At 34.6% G+C, this 17,297-nt stretch overlaps 1 protein-coding gene across 2 annotated transcripts in view; it reads right to left on the bottom strand.

Moving 5' to 3' along the window:
* caskin2 (CASK interacting protein 2) overlaps positions 1–16,212 on the bottom strand; it is a 109,855-nt gene extending 93,643 nt beyond the window's left edge. For both annotated transcript variants that reach the window (XM_049464642.1, XM_049464641.1), the window contains exons 1-2: positions 16,022–16,212; positions 9,907–10,500 (exon numbers count right to left, since the gene is read on the bottom strand). In XM_049464642.1, the coding sequence (XP_049320599.1) occupies positions 9,907–10,000 (94 nt within the window). In that variant the 5' untranslated portion in view covers positions 10,001–10,500; positions 16,022–16,212. The remainder of the gene's footprint in view (positions 1–9,906; positions 10,501–16,021) is intronic.
* Positions 16,213–17,297: the final 1,085 nt, after the last annotated feature.

The raw sequence follows: 17,297 nt of genomic DNA on the forward strand, positions 1-17,297 counted from the left end.
CCCTCCACCATGTTTCACAGTTGGGATGAGGTTTTGATGGTAATGGTGTGCTGTGCCTTTTTGTCTTTCTCCACACACAGCGTTGTGTGTTTTCCTTCCAAACAACTCAAACGGAATTTTGGTTTAATCTGTCCACAGTATATTTAGCCTATTATATTTAGCTTTTGCAAACTTCAAACATGCAGCTTTTTGCGTTTTTATTGGACAGCAGTGTCTTCCTCCGTGGTGTCCTCCCATGAACTCTTGAATTCTTGTTTAATGTTTTCCTTATTGTATTTATTGTTGATTTGTCAACAAAAATGTTAAAAGCATGTGCCAGAGATTTCTGTATTCAGTCTTCAACTGACACTCTAGGATTCTTCCTCACCTCATTGATCATTCTGCTGCGCTGTGCTCTTACAGTCATCTTTACAGGACTTTACCACGCCTAGAGAGAGTAGCTCCAGTAACAGTGCTGAACTTTCTTTCTACATTTGTGGGTGTCTGCCTTACCGTGGACACATGAACATCAAAGGCTTTTAGAGATACTTTTGTAACCCTTTCCAGCTTCATGCTTGAAGTCAACAATTCTTGAACATAGGTCTTCTGAGAGCTTGATCTTTTGTGCTCTTTTGAGGCATGATTCACATCAAGAAGCAATGCTCCGTAAGAACAGCAAACTCAAAACTGCTGTGTGTTTTTTGTGTTTTTATAGGGCAGAACAGCTTTAACCAACACATCCAATCACATCTCTGTAAGGGCTGGTGGCCGACCGAGGCACCCTCCGGGGCATTGAAGGGCGCGCCAGGCCAGCGCCGAGGGTTAATTGGCTAATTGCCAACACCTGCTTTCAACACCTTATAAGCAGGGCCAATCAGCCACTCGGCGCTGGATCTTTGAAGAAGTTAGAGCATTGGGCTGCGGCCGCGACAGCCTGGGTTCAATCCCCGCGTGGAGCGGGGTATTAATAAGGACTTACATATATATATATATATATATATATATATATATATATATATATATATATATATATATATATATATACACTACCGTTCAAAAGTTTGGGGTCACTCAAACAATTTTGTGTTTTCCATGAAAAGTCACACTTATTCACCACCATACGTTAATAGACCACCACCATATAGAAAATAGAGTCAAGACATTGACAAGGTTAGAAATAATGATTTGTATTTGAAATATCATTGTTTTTACATCAAACTTTGCTTTCATCAAAGAATCCTCCATTTGCAGCAATTACAGCATTGCACACCTTTGGCATTCTAGCTGTTAATTTGTTGAGGTAAGCTGGAGAAATTGCACCCCACGCTTCTAGAAGCAGCTCCCACAAGTTGGATTGGTTGGATGGGCACTTCTGGCGTACCATACGGTCAAGCTGCTCCCACAACAGCTCAATGGGGTTCAGATCTGGTGACTGCGCTGGCCACTCCATTACCAATAGAATACCAGCTGCCTGCTTCTGCTGTAAATAGTTCTTGCACAATTTGGAGGTGTGTTTAGGGTCATTGTCCTGTTGTAGGACGAAATTGGCTTCGATCAGGCGCTGTCCACTGGGTATGGCATGGCGTTGCAAAATGGAGTGACAGCCTTCCTTATTCAGAATCCCTTTTACCCTGTACAAATCTCCCACCTTACCAGCACCAAAGCAACCCCAGACCATCACATTACCTCCACCATGCTTAACAGATGGCGTCAGGCATTCTTCCAGCATCTTTTCATTTGTTCTGCGTCTCACAAACGTTCTTCTTTGTGATCCAAACACCTCAAACTTGGATTCATCCGTCCACAACACTTTTTTCCAGTCTTCCTCTGTCCAATGTCTGTGTTCTTTTGCCCATCTTAATCTTTTTCTTTTATTAGCCAGTCTCAGATATGGCTTTTTCTTTGCCACTCTGCCCTGAAGCCCAAAATCCCGCAGCCGCCTCTTCACTGTAGATGTTGACACTGGTGTTTTGCGGGTACTATTTAATGAAGATGCCAGTTGGGGACCTGTGAGGCGTCTGTTTCTCAAACTAGAGACTCTAATGTACTTATCTTCTTGCTTAGTTGTGCAACGCGGCCTCCCACTTCTTTTTCTACTCTGGTTAGAGCCTGTTTGTGCTGTCCTCTGAAGGGAGTAGTACACACCGTTGTAGGAAATCTTCAATTTCTTAGCAATTTCTCGCATGGAATAGCCTTCATTTCTAAGAACAAGAATAGACTGTCGAGTTTCAGATGAAAGTTCTCTTTTTCTGGCCATTTTGAGCGTTTAATTGACCCCACAAATGTGATGCTCCAGAAACTCAATCTGCTCAAAGGAAGGACAGTTTTGTAGCTTCTGTAATGAGCTAGACTGTTTTCAGGTGTGTGAACATGATTGCACAAGGGTTTTCTAATCATCAATTAGCCTTCTGAGCCAATGAGCAAACACATTGTACCATTAGAACACTGGAGTGATAGTTGCTGGAAATGGGCCTCTATACACCTATGTAGATATTGCACCAAAACCAGACATTTGCAGCTAGAATAGTCATTTACCACATTAGCAATGTACAGAGTGTATTTGTTTAAAGTTAGGACTAGTTTAAAGTTATCTTCATTGAAAAGTACAGTGCTTTTCCTTCAAAAATAAGGACGTTTCAATGTGACCCCAAACGGTAGTGTATATATATACATAATATTATTATATAATATTATATATCCTATTAATATATATTAACGATTATATATTATTATTATTATTATTATTATTTTCCTTTTTTCTTGGGTTTACCTGCTTTGAGATCCACTGCTCAGCACTTGGGTTCTAAAAACCTTCTGGGCTGGAGAGCTACTGCTCCCAACCCATTACAATCTCACCACATCCCGCCTCCAATTAGCACATTAGCTCTTAGAAAAGTCATTAGTCTATGGGTTCACATACTATTTTCGCCTCACACTGTAAATATTAACATTTTGTTTTAAATAAAACCACGCAAACACATATATTTGTTTGTGTGGTTTTAGTTTAATCAGACGGTGTGTTTGTCTGTTGTTGTGACTTAGATGAAGATCAGAACACATTTAATGACCAATTTATGCAGAAATCCAAGTATAATCCCAAAGGATTCACATACTTTTTCTTGCAACTGTACATTTGTGTGTAGAGAGACAGAGAGAGAGAGTGATAGAGAGTAAAAGAGAGAGAAAGAGAAAGTCTATAGACTCATAGTTAAATTAGTGAGCTGTGTGAAGCGCTGGTCTGCTGAATATGGATTATGCATATATATATATATTTATAATATATTCAGTAAAGCTGGAGAACAGGGATCTGAAATGAGGTCAGACTGTAAATGAAGAGCTGAATTTTACTCTCATTATATCAAAACTACAACCTTCCCTCCATCACCTCTGATCTGAATTAAAGTTCAGAGCCTGGTTTAATCACTAGACACAAATTTTTGCTTATTTATTACTTTATTATTTTTTTATAAACAGAAATTTCCACTCCAATTAGCCTTGTCTGACGGCTCTACTATAAGAACCTGAAGGTGATGGTACGATATAACTCAATATACTGTATATACTACAATATATTGCAATACTATAAGCAAGATATTTTATATTTTTATATAGCAATAGTTTAAATTCAATTTTAGAAAAACTCTTAAATAATATAATTTTAATAAAAAGAAAAATCAGATTAATCACAACGGAATTCTGTGATAAATTGCGATTAATCACACATTTTTTTTCTAAGTCTAAGCTTATTATTATGAATACTTAAATGTAATAAAATAATCTATTTTATAATAAAAATATAAAGGTATATTTATATTAGTAGTGTCAATTGCAAAAAAAAATCACAACAATATTCAGCGATTAATCATAAGTAAAATCATGTTCAAAATGTTTTTAAATGCTGATATTTTCCTGTATTTTGGGACTTTTTGAGAGGGACAAAAAATAATTTAGAGCTTTAATGGAGGAAATGAACACTAGCTCCATAAATATATATACATACATATATCTAAAATGTATGACAACCATCCATCATTAGCTCAAATTTGAAAAATGCTTAAAAAATAAATTGCAGTGATGTATGGGTTTAGGGGTGGTGCACGGAAGGATAGCCGATATATACATACAGTATATATGCAAACATTTATATTCATAGATCTTTGGTCCTCCTGAAACAGGTGGTCTTACTTCAAGTGATTTCAGCTGGAATTATGAAAGCTATCCTCTCCCTGTGCTGCGTGTGGGGTTGCGTGATTGGCTCATTTTGTAGTGTGACATTGTGAAGATGTGTGAAGATGCCCCAAGGTACAAGATCACTTTTTACTTGTTGTTTAAAGTAGTTTGAAATAATATATCGATATTCTGATATAACGTATTGTTTCAATCGTATTGCATAACATCGATACGTGGCATCAAATATCGATATATTTTTTATTTAAACAGAAACTCTAAACTCCCTAAGACTCATGGTGGAGCTATAATCAATGAATAGGGTTAATAATAAACCTGCAGTGAAAAAAAACCTCTGGAATATAATCAAGAGGAAGATGGATGATCACAAACCATCAAACCACCAAACTGAACTGCTTGAATTTTTGCACCAGGAGTAAAGCAGCATAAAGTTATCCAAAAGCAGTGTGTAAGACTGGTGGAGGAGAACATGATGCCAAGATGCATGAAATTAAAACTGTGATTAAAAACCAACCAGGGTTATTCCACCAAAATATTGATTATTTCTGAACTCTTAAAACTTTATGAATATGAACTTGTTTTCTTTGCATTATTTGAGGTCTGAAAGCTCTGCATCTTTTTTTGTTATTTCAGCCATTTCTCATTTTCTGTAAATAAATGCTCTAAATGAGAATATTTTTATTTGTAATTTGGGAGAAATGTTGTCTGTAGTTTATAGAATAAAACAACAATGTTCATTTTACTCAAACATAAACCTATAAATAGCAAAAATAAAATGGAATTAGCCTCTATTGAGAGCATGAGCATCTCGAGTGTCTCGCTGAGGAGAGTCCACAGAAGTCCTGAGAGTTTCTGTCCATCTGTTCCTGTAGAAAGGGATCAGGATTACAGTCTGTAGGCATTTACACCAAACACACGGCTAACACACGCCATACTTTCTATCCTGAGATAAACTGGCCCCGGTCCAGTGCTGTATCAGCACCCTGCTGATCCCTTTATCCCAGTAAAGTGCAGGATGGCCGGCGGGTTAGAATCGAGTCCTGCAGGACCGCGGGGTAAATAAACACACAATAAAACAGGATCAGGAGGAAGGAGACGGGGCATTGTTAAGGTGTGGTGGAGGCAGTGTGCTGAAATCCCCTCTCCTGTACGTTAATCTGACAGATTGCCATATGGGTAATCCCTGATTTATAAATGGATTTGTCTTGTTTCCAGATGTCCTCCTGAAGCTACAAAGGGTGCCATCTGAAATACCATTACTCTCTAAAGAGCAACTAAACCCTCTGATGAAAAGTGATGTATGGGTTTAGGGGCGGGGCAGAAGGTAGAGCTGATTAAGTTCTCTGATTTTGCTATTTATAGGTTTATGTTTGAGTAAAATGAACATTGTTGTTTTATTCTATAAACTACAGACAACATTTCTCCCAAATTCCAAATAAAAATATTCTCATTTAGACCATTTATTTACAGAAAATGAGAAATGACTGAAATAACAAAAAAGATGCAGAACTTTCAGACCTCAAATAATGCAAAGAAAACAAGTTCATATTCATAAAGTTTTAAGAGTTCAGAAATAATCAATATTTGGTGGAATAACCCTGGTTTTTAATCACAGTTTTTTTTTTCATGCATCTTGGCATCATGTTCTCCTCCACCAGTCTTACACACTGCTTTTGGATAACTTTATGCTGCTTTACTCCTGGTGCAAAAATTCAAGCAGTTCAGTTTGGTGGTTTGATGGTTTGTGATCATCCATCTTCCTCTTGATTATATTCCAGAGGATTTTAATTTGGTAAAATCAAAGAAACTCATTGTTTTTAAGTGCTTTTTAAGACCTGTTTATTACAATATATTAGTATAACATACTTATAAAGTATTTGCGATTGTTTATATCAAATTTTATCAAAACACATTTTTTATAGCACATATAGAACCTTTATTTATTTATTTGTTAAATTTTTCAGATCCACCTTAAATGCTGCAGCCTCTGCTGTCTGTTGCACCTTTTAAAGTGGAATGGGAAAGTTAGCTAGCTAAGAAGCTAAGAAGAACTACAAACATAAAAAAAACATCAGTGCAGACATACAATAGACAATAAAACTAAAGCAGCACCAGGTCAACACACAGCAACACCTCAGCAACACAGAATAAAGGTAACTTGCTCTTACAGCCTACAACACTGAGGCCTGGAAGCTACTCAATATATAATACAGAAACACACAAACATACAAGAGAAGGTAGTTTCATGATAAAGACAACACACTGACGGTAAGGCAGGGGGGCATGACCAATATATATATATATATATATATATATATATATATATGCAAATATATGGTTCCAGGAGCCAATAGGAAGGATGCACAGTATACTTCATTGACTAGATAGAGACCCCAGTAAGTCCATGCAAATCCAAACAGGAATACGAAGAAGGACTAAGAACAAAAAAGTTAAATTGCAAATTTTACATTAATAAATGCAGAATAACTCAGAAAAAAAACTCTTTACATGCCTTTTCCAAGGCATGTAATTAAATGAATTAGATGAATTAAGCCGTCTGTTCTTTCTCATTAAAGCCCTTAATACTCTTATTATCTATGGCTTGTCACAATGCATGGCATTTATAATAGTATCACATGCAATGAATCCATCACTTTAATATGTTTTTATGTTAATATGAGTTATTATGAGAGGCTTCGGCACTCAGCAGGAAGCCTCAGATGCCCAAATAAACCTTTACTCAACATTAAAATTCAAGTTTACTCCAGGCAGCAGCATCCAAATCAGCACTCTGAAGTTTTATCGGTGTGTTCAATTGGAATTTTAAATCGGAAAGGAGGCATATGTTTAACTTCACATCAGAAAATGTTATATATCTTATAATACATTGTCTTATTATTTAGTAAATAACCCTAAAACCTATTATTAGGGATGTACCAGTCAAACTGGATTTTCTCAGTCAGCTTTATGAGGTAGAGTCACCTGGAATTCAGGCTTTCAGTTAACAGCTGTGCTGAACTCATCAAGAGTTAACTACTTGAATTTCTTGACTTATTAATGTGTTTGAGAGCATCAGTTGTAAAGAAATTAAAGAAAAACAAATAAAATAAGAAAAACTGATGGTCTTTAAGATCCTCAAGCGCAGTCACCGCAAAGAACATTAAAAATATTATAATGATAGAACTGGCACTCATCAGGATCCCTTATGTGTTCCTTTATAGTCTGATAGATCACTTCACTATTCAATATATTTGTCTATATTTTGTGCTAATAGATTTTATAGAAATAGGGATGAGAATCACAGGGCATTTTATATGATATGATATTATTATTACAATACTTTGACCATGATAATGATGATATCACTATACTGTGGTTCTGCGATACTCAATATATCACAATGCAATTCTCTACTAAACAATAATACATAATTATTGTTTTACTATTAAATAATAATACAAAACAGAACAAGCCAAGCCAACAAACACACTGGAGTGACAGTAGATCAGCTCTGTGGAGTCAAACGCTTGTCTCACTCCGTTCTGCCTGGAGAAACATTATGTGAAAAGAGAACAGCACTTTATCTGAGGAGCTCCTGCTGCTGTTCTTCCACTGTAGAGAATCATGTATTTAGCACAAATAATAAAACCCCATAAAACTCTGTATACAAGGTGCAAATAAACGTCATTTACACACTCTGTCTAAATATATTAATACCGTAGCTTGAAGGATAATAATAATGCACACTGAACTAAATGTAATGTATTTGTTAACTGGCAGATTTTAATACTGTAAAGCCTCTAATGGCTTCATTAAGAATACATGTTAAAATTAATGTAAATTGATATTAAACTTGTGTGTAACTTGTGCAATAGAGCTTTTGAGAAATTTCTCTTTTTAACACTTAAACATTCAGTATTTTAGGTCTGTCTATAGTGTTTATGGAACAATTTAAAATATTTCGTTTTGAAAAAGAAGCCGTATTAAAGTTGAGGGCTTATATCTTTTTAGGGTCTAAACAAAGCCTTAATTTACAGTGTTTAGTGTTTTATATGATATATACTCCCAACAGTACAGTAAGTCAGAAATCTATATAAAAGCCCAGTCATGCAAAAAATAATAAATAAAAATAATAATGAAAAAAAAACGTATATTACTGCCAATATTACACATTATATCACGAACCTTGTGTGTATTTTTGCTAAATTATAATATTTTACAAAACAGTTATTAATATGAAGTATTAAGAGAGAGAGACTCCGCCCACCTCCGCCCAGGGATACGGCTTATCTCCTGTCTGAGCTATAGTGTAAATGGAGGTCACCATGGGGCAGACTGTGGTGATCAGCGGTGAAAACCTCGTATAACACCAGTTATGGATGGATGTCGGGTTTCTTGTTCAGCAGGTTAGTGGAGGTTTATGTGATTAATAAGATTGTGTGTCATGTGTCTTCAGTTCATTCAGTTTATATAATGGATTAACCCTTTGAACTCTAGGCTGTTTTGGTGTGTTTTGTCTCCGTTTTTGTTTTCAGCTCCTCTTTCAGGTCTTATAACACAGTAATTATATCAGACAGACACATGCCCTGATCTCTTTTACTCCAGAAGACATACGGCTGCTCAAAAATATCATCATTTAAAATGTAAAAGGAAGCAGAATTGTTATATTTTACTGGAACTGATCATGTTTTAGTACTTATTTTTAAATGTATAGACTTTAAATATATTCACACCTAAGATATATTTTCAGAAATGGTTAGACTAGAGTGTTTATAAGTTATAAGAAAGCATAATAATATTGATGATTTAAGTTCATTACATGGATTATTAATTATTACTTTGATAAAATACATGGAGAAACAGCATCAGGCGGATTTATTTTATTTGTCTTGATAATCAATAATCACACCTCTAGGATACATGTAGATACTAAACACCTAAAGACACTCAGAGCAGCCTATAGCCTTTCAGTATTTTAATCAGGAAACACAAAGAAAACTTTATACTCTAAAAATGTAAACTTTTTAATCTAAATAAACAAAAATTTAGTTTAGTGCAAAATAACTACTTTGTAAAAATAAAAACTATATAAGCATAAGTAGTGTGCACACCATACCTAGCTTTAGTTTGAGTAAAGCAGGTAGTTTCACACTTTTGAGTCTTTATTTACTGATATTATTTGGTTTGAAACATCATATAAATATGTTTGAAGCACTAAAGGTAAATAATATTGGTTGATGAAGGAGATTTTACACTTTTTTAGGTGTTTTTCTCTCAATGGGTTTCTTGTAGATTTAGCTTTACTGCACTGGGATGTGATCACTATTTTTAGAAAGAGTAAGCTCCGCCCTTTCTAACCATATATGGATTATGTTTATGTGTGAAGGGATTCCTGAGTAATTAAGCTGAGAACACAAGGTGAGATTTTGGATGTAAAATTCGTCCGTAGGGTTTTAAGGGTTAAAAACCCCCATAAAAGAGAAAATATCTCTCAAAAAAAAAATAGGGCTTAATTTTTTTTCTTAAAGTTTTAAAGACCCCATTGCATACTGATTATTTTAGTTTAATAATCTGAATAAAAATAAATCTGCTGCAATGTTTCATCCAAATAATAACCTACTTCCACTTCCACTTTAAGTACACTCTAACTCAACAATCAAACAGCATAATAAAGTTATTTGAGCTTCACTTTTCAGGAAAAGTATAAACTGAGATTTTTCTCAGAGCCGGGTCTCTTACTGTTGCGGTTGGTCTTGATCTTGGCGAGGAGTTTATGAGCTGAGAGAATGTCTCCGTTCTTCACAGCCAGCAGGAGGTCCTGTTCTTTCCCCATGTCTCCCGTCCAGCTCAGAGAGACACGTTACAGACCGTCTTCACACGATCACCGTCCACAGCATCCTGCAGCCTCTCAGAACGTCTCAATCATCACCTCAACCACGTAACTCCATCCAGAACGTCACCAAGAACAGGCTGTGTAGGATTTCCCTGAGGACTGCTGAGAGTTTATGGCTTTTAGAACGTCTCAGACCCTCTCAGAATGTCTCAGAACGTCTAGGAATGTCTCAGAATGTAACCAAAAACTGGCTAAGTAGGATTTCCCTGAACACTGCTGAGAGTTTATGGCTTTTAGAATGTCTCAGAACCTCTCACAATGTCTCAGAACCTCTCAGAACGTCTCAAAACCTCTCAGAACGTCTCAGAGCGTGTCAGAGCGTGTCAGAACGTCTCAGAGCCTCTCAGAATGGCTCAGAACCTCTCAACCAGCGAAAAACGCCGTCCATCAACTCCATCTGCAATAAGGAACGTCATCCATTCCGAAATGATGAGAAGATCCTACAGAAAAAAACACATTAAAAGCACATAGTTAGTTCAGTAGTGATATTGCAAGAAAAACTGCAGCTCTGGAAAAAAATATATAGGTTTATGTTTGAGTAAAATGAACATTGTTGTTTCTCCCAAATTCCAAATAAAAATATTCTCATTTAGAGCATTTATTTACAGAAAATGAGAAATGACTGAAATAACAAAAAAAGATGCAGAGCTTTCAGACCTCAAATAATACAAAGAAAACAAGTTCATATTCATAAAGTTTTAAGAGTTCAGAAATAATCAATATTTGGTGGAATAATCCTGGTTGGTTTTTAATCACAGTTTTTTTTTCATGCATCTTGGCATCATGTTCTCCTCCACCAGTCTTACACACTGCTTTTGGATAACTTTATGCTGCTTTACTCCTGGTGTAAAAATTCAAGCAGTTCAGTTTGGTGGTTTGATGGTTTGTGATCATCCATCTTCCTCTTGATTATATTCCAGAGGTTTTTAATTTGGTAGAATAAAAGAAACTCAGAATGTTTAAAGTGGTCTCAAAATATCAGCCACCACAGATACCACAGCAACACTTTAGCAACCACCTTGAATGCACTTAAAAACATCATAGCAGACAACATAGATGCCAGAGCAACACCTTCGCAACCACTTAGCAATGCCATAGCAAACACAACGGATACCATTGCAACACCTCAGCAACCACCTTGCAAACACTTCACTAATCTATATCAACCACCACAGATACCATAGCAACACCTTAGCAACCACCTTCCAACCACTTCAAAACACCATAGCAAGCGCCACAGAAACCATCCTAACAGCTTAGCAACCACCTTGCAACTACTTTGCAACTCCGAATCAACCACCATGAATGCCAGAGCAATACTTAAGCAACCACCTAGCTCCCACTTAGCAACACCATATTAACCACAGATACCATGTCAACCCCTTAGTAACAACCTAGCTACATATCAGCAACCACCTTGCAACCACTTCCCAACACAATAGCAACCACCACAGATACCATGGCAACACCTTAGCAACTATCTTGCAACCACTTTGCAACACCATAGCAATCCCTCAGTAACCACCAAGCTACACCTCAGCAACCACCTTGCAACGACTTTGCAACATCATATTAACCACCATATATACCATAGCAACAACTTAACAACATGGATGCCAGAGCAACACCTCAGCGACCACCCTGCAACCACTTTGCAACTCTATTTAAACCACCAGGGATACCATTAGCAACTCCTTAGCAACCACCTAGAACACATCAGCAACCACTTTGCAACCACTTTACAACTCCACAGCAAGTACCACAGATACTACAGCAACACCTTAGAAACCACCTAGCTACACCTCAGCAACCACCTTGCAAACACTTCGCAACACCATAGCAACCACAACAGATACCATCGCAACCCTTTGGCAACCACCTTGCAACCACTTCTCAGCACTATAGCACCACAGATACCAAAGCAACACCTTTGCAACCACTTTGAATTCAATTAGCAATACCATAGCAACCACTTATCCACATCTTACCATGACCAGGGATACCATAGCGACCACTAGGAGTGATTTTAGCTGCTTAACCATCATGAGTTTCCTCTGTTTCTAGTGTTATATGAGGTGGTAATGCTCATTACAGGTGAAATACGATTCAGTTTTATACTCACACTGTGTTCATAATTTAATATTCTCACAATATTCTGAATAAAATTATGAATGATGGCTGAACCCAAGCTGTTATATAATCTCTTAATGAGGATCTGGCAACCAGGAAGAGTTCAGGGCCTGACCTGACCGAGCTGCAGAGAGTTTATACAGACTTCAGAAAACTGAAATAACTGCAACAGTACAAATGTTACAGTTTTATATATATTTTGTATAAATATAACCATTTCAAACATTAGAAACAAATAGAAATAGAATAGATACAACAATATATATATGTATATATATATATATACATATATATATATATTTATTTATTTATTTATTTTATTTTTTACTTGCTAAGACTCAAAGTTTGTGTGAAATAATATAATGTGAGCAAATAAACCACATAAACATAATGCAATGCAACAATAAAATATAACACAAACCTAAAGTGCAGAATATTTAGCACTGTAAAAATAAAAATACTACCAGCTGATTAGTGGGGGGAAATTGCAGTGTGAAAAGTTCTTCTTCACACTGTTTTATTTTATGCATCTTTAAATGCTGAATTTCAAGTTATTTATTTTAATATTTCTTAAAATGTCCGCTTTTCCTATTGGCTCCTGGCATGGCTGGCAATACACAAGAAAATACTGTTAAAATAACTGACAGTAGATGCTCTGAAAAAATAACAGTAAAATACTATAGAACCCCCTTAGCAACCACATAGCAAACCCTCAGCAACCACCTTGCAATCCTTTTTCAAAACCATAGCAAGCTCCACAGATTCCGTATCAACACTTTAGCAACCACCTTGCAACTACTTAGCAACACCACAGCAACCACTCATCAATACCATAGCAACCACAACAGATACCATTACAACCTTCACTCGCCATCAAAACAGGAAAATACTGTTAAAATAAAATGACAGTTCATGCTCTGTAAAATAACAGTGAAATACTGCCAACATTTTACAGTTTATTTCTATTTTTTGTGCTACACTGTTATTAAATAGTGCTTGCAATATGGTATTTTTAAAATAACTTTATTTATGTCTTTATTGCTGTTCATTTTTCATCTTTATAGTGCATTAACAGAAAACATTGGCAATTACATAAAAAATACCCTTAAAGCTTCACAGTAAATATCACAGAATTCCACTATTATCACAATATGGACTTTTTTTATTGTTAGTGGTTAATAAAGTAGTTTCAGTATGTTCATATCTGGTACAGTCTGTTCTCTGATTGTCTTATCTGGTGTAACAAAGTAACAAAACACACAGATCTTGTATCATTACTCTGCCTGAATCTGTCTGAAGAACAAACTGACTCTTCTTCACTTTTACTTCAATCTGAAAAAGTTTAATCGATGATTACAAAAACATAAATGATGATATATAGTGTATGATAAGATATGGTACATCCATAATTGCGATATTAAAGGTTTTAATGTAGGGGTGTAAGAAAATATTATAAATTATCATATCACAATATTTAGTTTTGCAATACTGTATTGATTTAAAAAAAAAACAGTATGTTTTTTACATGAAATAAATCAATTAGAGTGTCTTAATCTTGCTCGTCATTCTCTTTAAGAGTAGATCAGGTGAGCTCTGTCTTTGGTGGATTGCTATTGTAACGGTGCAGCTACCTGGACGTGTCCAACAAACTCTTCTCAGCAGAGGAAACTGAGCTGCTGGTTGACGCTGTGAAGGAGCTCCAGCAGCTCATTTACGGGAACAGCAATGTTATTTTATTTACTATTCTGTTTATTTTTGTACGTATAGGATTAGTTTCCCAGAAATTTCCGTGTAAAACTATATGTAGTCCAAGACTAGACTAAATGTCTCATTGTCTCATAGTGTAAATACATTTAAAATGAATTAAAACTGCCGTAACTAAGGTGGGGCAAGACTGACAAACATCTAATTAATGATATGTATAACATAAGGTATAATAATAACTCTGCACTGATAAAGTTAATAATAAACTTATATTTACTGTTTCCACTGTTTGGTTCAGTTACTGCTCTGCTCTGCATTCAAAACTGTGGGTTTACCTGTGAAATGCTAATGCTAATGCTAATGTTTACTGTGTTTAAGAATAAGTATTTCAATAATTACTGACTCTAAATAAATGTCATTTTACTAACAGAGCTAACTATGTAAGCTAATTATCTGATTAGCTAGGAATCATATACATATCAGAGCATATAATCAGGTCAGAGCAGTTCTAAATTTAGATATTTACAATGGAGACAAAAATAAAGTTCTTTAATAATTACACAATTTTAAGCACTATTTATTGACAAATTAGCTACAATTAAATAAAGGTAGCTGTACCGATATCACAATATAATAGTGCTGATTATATATAACGCTGAGTTCTATATATACACACAACTGACCCTGGACAGTTACTGTAGTCTTCTTAACAACATGAAAGACAAATAAAAAATACAATAAAAATGACAATTTTAAGCAGTATGAAATGACAAATTAGCTACAAATAATACAAGTCGGCTGTATTGAGCCTCAGCATGAAAAATATAAATAAAATGTAAAAATTATTTTAAAAAATCTAACCTAAATCTAAAACCAATATTAAGGTAGCTGTATTGATATCACAATATACCAGTACTGATGATTTATCGCCGAGCTCTATATATACACAACTAAAGCTGGAGCTGATTCTTAAAAGCTGAACAATTACTTTAGTCTTCTTAACAGCAATAAAGATAGCAACAATATAAATATATAGATAAAAAATTAAATAAAGTGACAATATTTTAAGCACTATTTAATGACAAATTAGCTACAAATAATAATAGCCGGCTGTATTCAGCCTGAACACAAAAATAGACATATAATGCTAAAAACTAGATATAACTAATAATAGGTGGCTGTATTCAACCAGAGCACAAAAATAAAAACAAATACTATTTTAAAAAAAATAGCTACGATTAATAATAGCTGATTGTATTCAGCATGAGCACAAATAATAAAAACAAAATGCTGAAAACATTTTTTTTTTTACATTAAATATTAGCTGACTCTATTCATTTACAGACATATATACTATTTAATGACAATTTACCGCTGGTTAGTTTATTATACCCACTGCGCTTTAAAAACATTACTTGTGCTTTAATATATATTTCAAAAAAAGTAAAAAAAAAAAAAAAAAAAAAAAACAGACTGAAAAACAGAATTCAGCAAATGTTAGCCTGGAGGGAACATAAATAAAAAAAAAATGCTAAAAACTAAAAAGGCTAAAGGTCAATATAAAATTAATGTTAGCCTGGAGAGAAAATAAATAAGTTGTAATTTATAATAATAATTGTGCTTCAATATATTCCAAAAATAGCAATATGCCTAAACTAAAAAAACAATATTAGGGCAGCTATATTTATATCACAGTATATCAGTACTTATGATATATCGTCAAGCTCTATATATATAGAGCTGAACAGTTACTGTAGTCTCATCAACAACAATGAAATATATATATATGAAGTATATATACACACAAACACAGTTATTTTTAAAAAAGGCACTACTTTAAACAAAAAAGATTCCAAAAAAATATTGGTAGCCCTAAATCTAAAACCAATATTAAGGTAGCTGTATCGATATCACAATATACCAGTACTGATGATATATCACCAAGCTCTCTATATACATATATACACACAGCTATAACTGGAGCTGATTCTTAAAGCTTGAACAGTTACTGCACTAAAACACAGAGATATAAATAAAACTACACTTTATTTTAATGAGTATTTAATGATAAATGAGGTAAATGAGTAACAGCTGAGAGTAATCAGTCTGAGTGGAGAGTGAACTCACCTCCTGCTGAAGTTCTCAGGCTGGTTTTCCTCCCGCGGTTTAATATAAATATAATCCAGAGAGCAGAAACTGTGATTAAAGAGTATTAATATAAATAAATGTTCCTGTTAGAGAGAGACAGTCTGTATAAACCCGCAGAGAGACAGACAGAGGGAGGCTGCTGGAGTTACGAGTGTTTGACACTCAGCCAAGCGGCTCCGCGCCTCTGAACTTAGCCCCACCCACTTTCCGGCCAGTCCCGCCCCTCTGTGATATGATTGGCTAACAGAACAGACGCGGGATAGTAACAGCCAATCCTGAAACAGGAGTGTGTGGGAGAGAATATCGCCTGCAGTGCTGAATATTTCATTAAGGAGAAAAATGATAAAAACTCAGCAGTGATCTGATTTTATATTAATGCAATTTATTACCATCTAAAATATAAAGAAAAATATATGGAATTATTTAGTAAACAAAAAATAAGTGTATTCTGTAAAAAACAGAATATTTTTTATTATATTTTACATTCTTAAATTAGAAAGTTTTGAACATCTCTGCTGGATTTTCTCAGTCAGTTTTATGAGGTTGAGTCTCCTGGAATTCAGGCTTTCAGTTAACAGCTGTGCTGAACTCATCAAGAGTTAATTACATGAATTTCTTAAAGAAAAGAAAATAATGTTAATAAAAACAAAAAATCTGAAAAGAAGAATTTTAAGAGTTTTGAAAGTATCCTCAAGTGCAGTCAAAAACATTATAATGATTGAACTGGCACTCATCAGGTCCGCCCCAGAAAAGAGCAGGAAGAGCGAGAGTTTCCTCTATTGTACAGGATAAGTTCATCAGTTTCCAGCCTCATCAATAAATAAAAACATGGAGGGCGTGTCCAAACTTTTGACTTGTACTGTACATCTCGTATTGATCCTTATTTTTTGTTGTTTATTTTCTTTCTGTTAACTAGCCTTTATTATTTTATTTGTTTATTTTAATGTATTTGTTGGGTTTTTATTGTTTTGTTTTTCGATAATTGTTTCTTTTCTTTTTCTGGTTATAATTTAAATGTATGATGGTACTGAATAAAAATATATATTATTTATAGAGTAATAATAATAACTACACCCAATATGGCTCATTAAATTATTTATTCATATATTGACAAACATAGATACATAAGTATCAGAATCTCTAAATTTAGAATTATGTTATTGTTGTAACTAGCTTAAAAATCTGAGTTCATGACTCCTGATAATTTCTTATTTTTATATTATTTGTTTTATACTTTATTTTAGAGTATATTATA

The sequence above is a fragment of the Astyanax mexicanus genome, chromosome 15 (genome assembly GCF_023375975.1).
Source record: "Astyanax mexicanus isolate ESR-SI-001 chromosome 15, AstMex3_surface, whole genome shotgun sequence".
NCBI lineage: Eukaryota > Metazoa > Chordata > Actinopteri > Characiformes > Acestrorhamphidae > Astyanax > Astyanax mexicanus.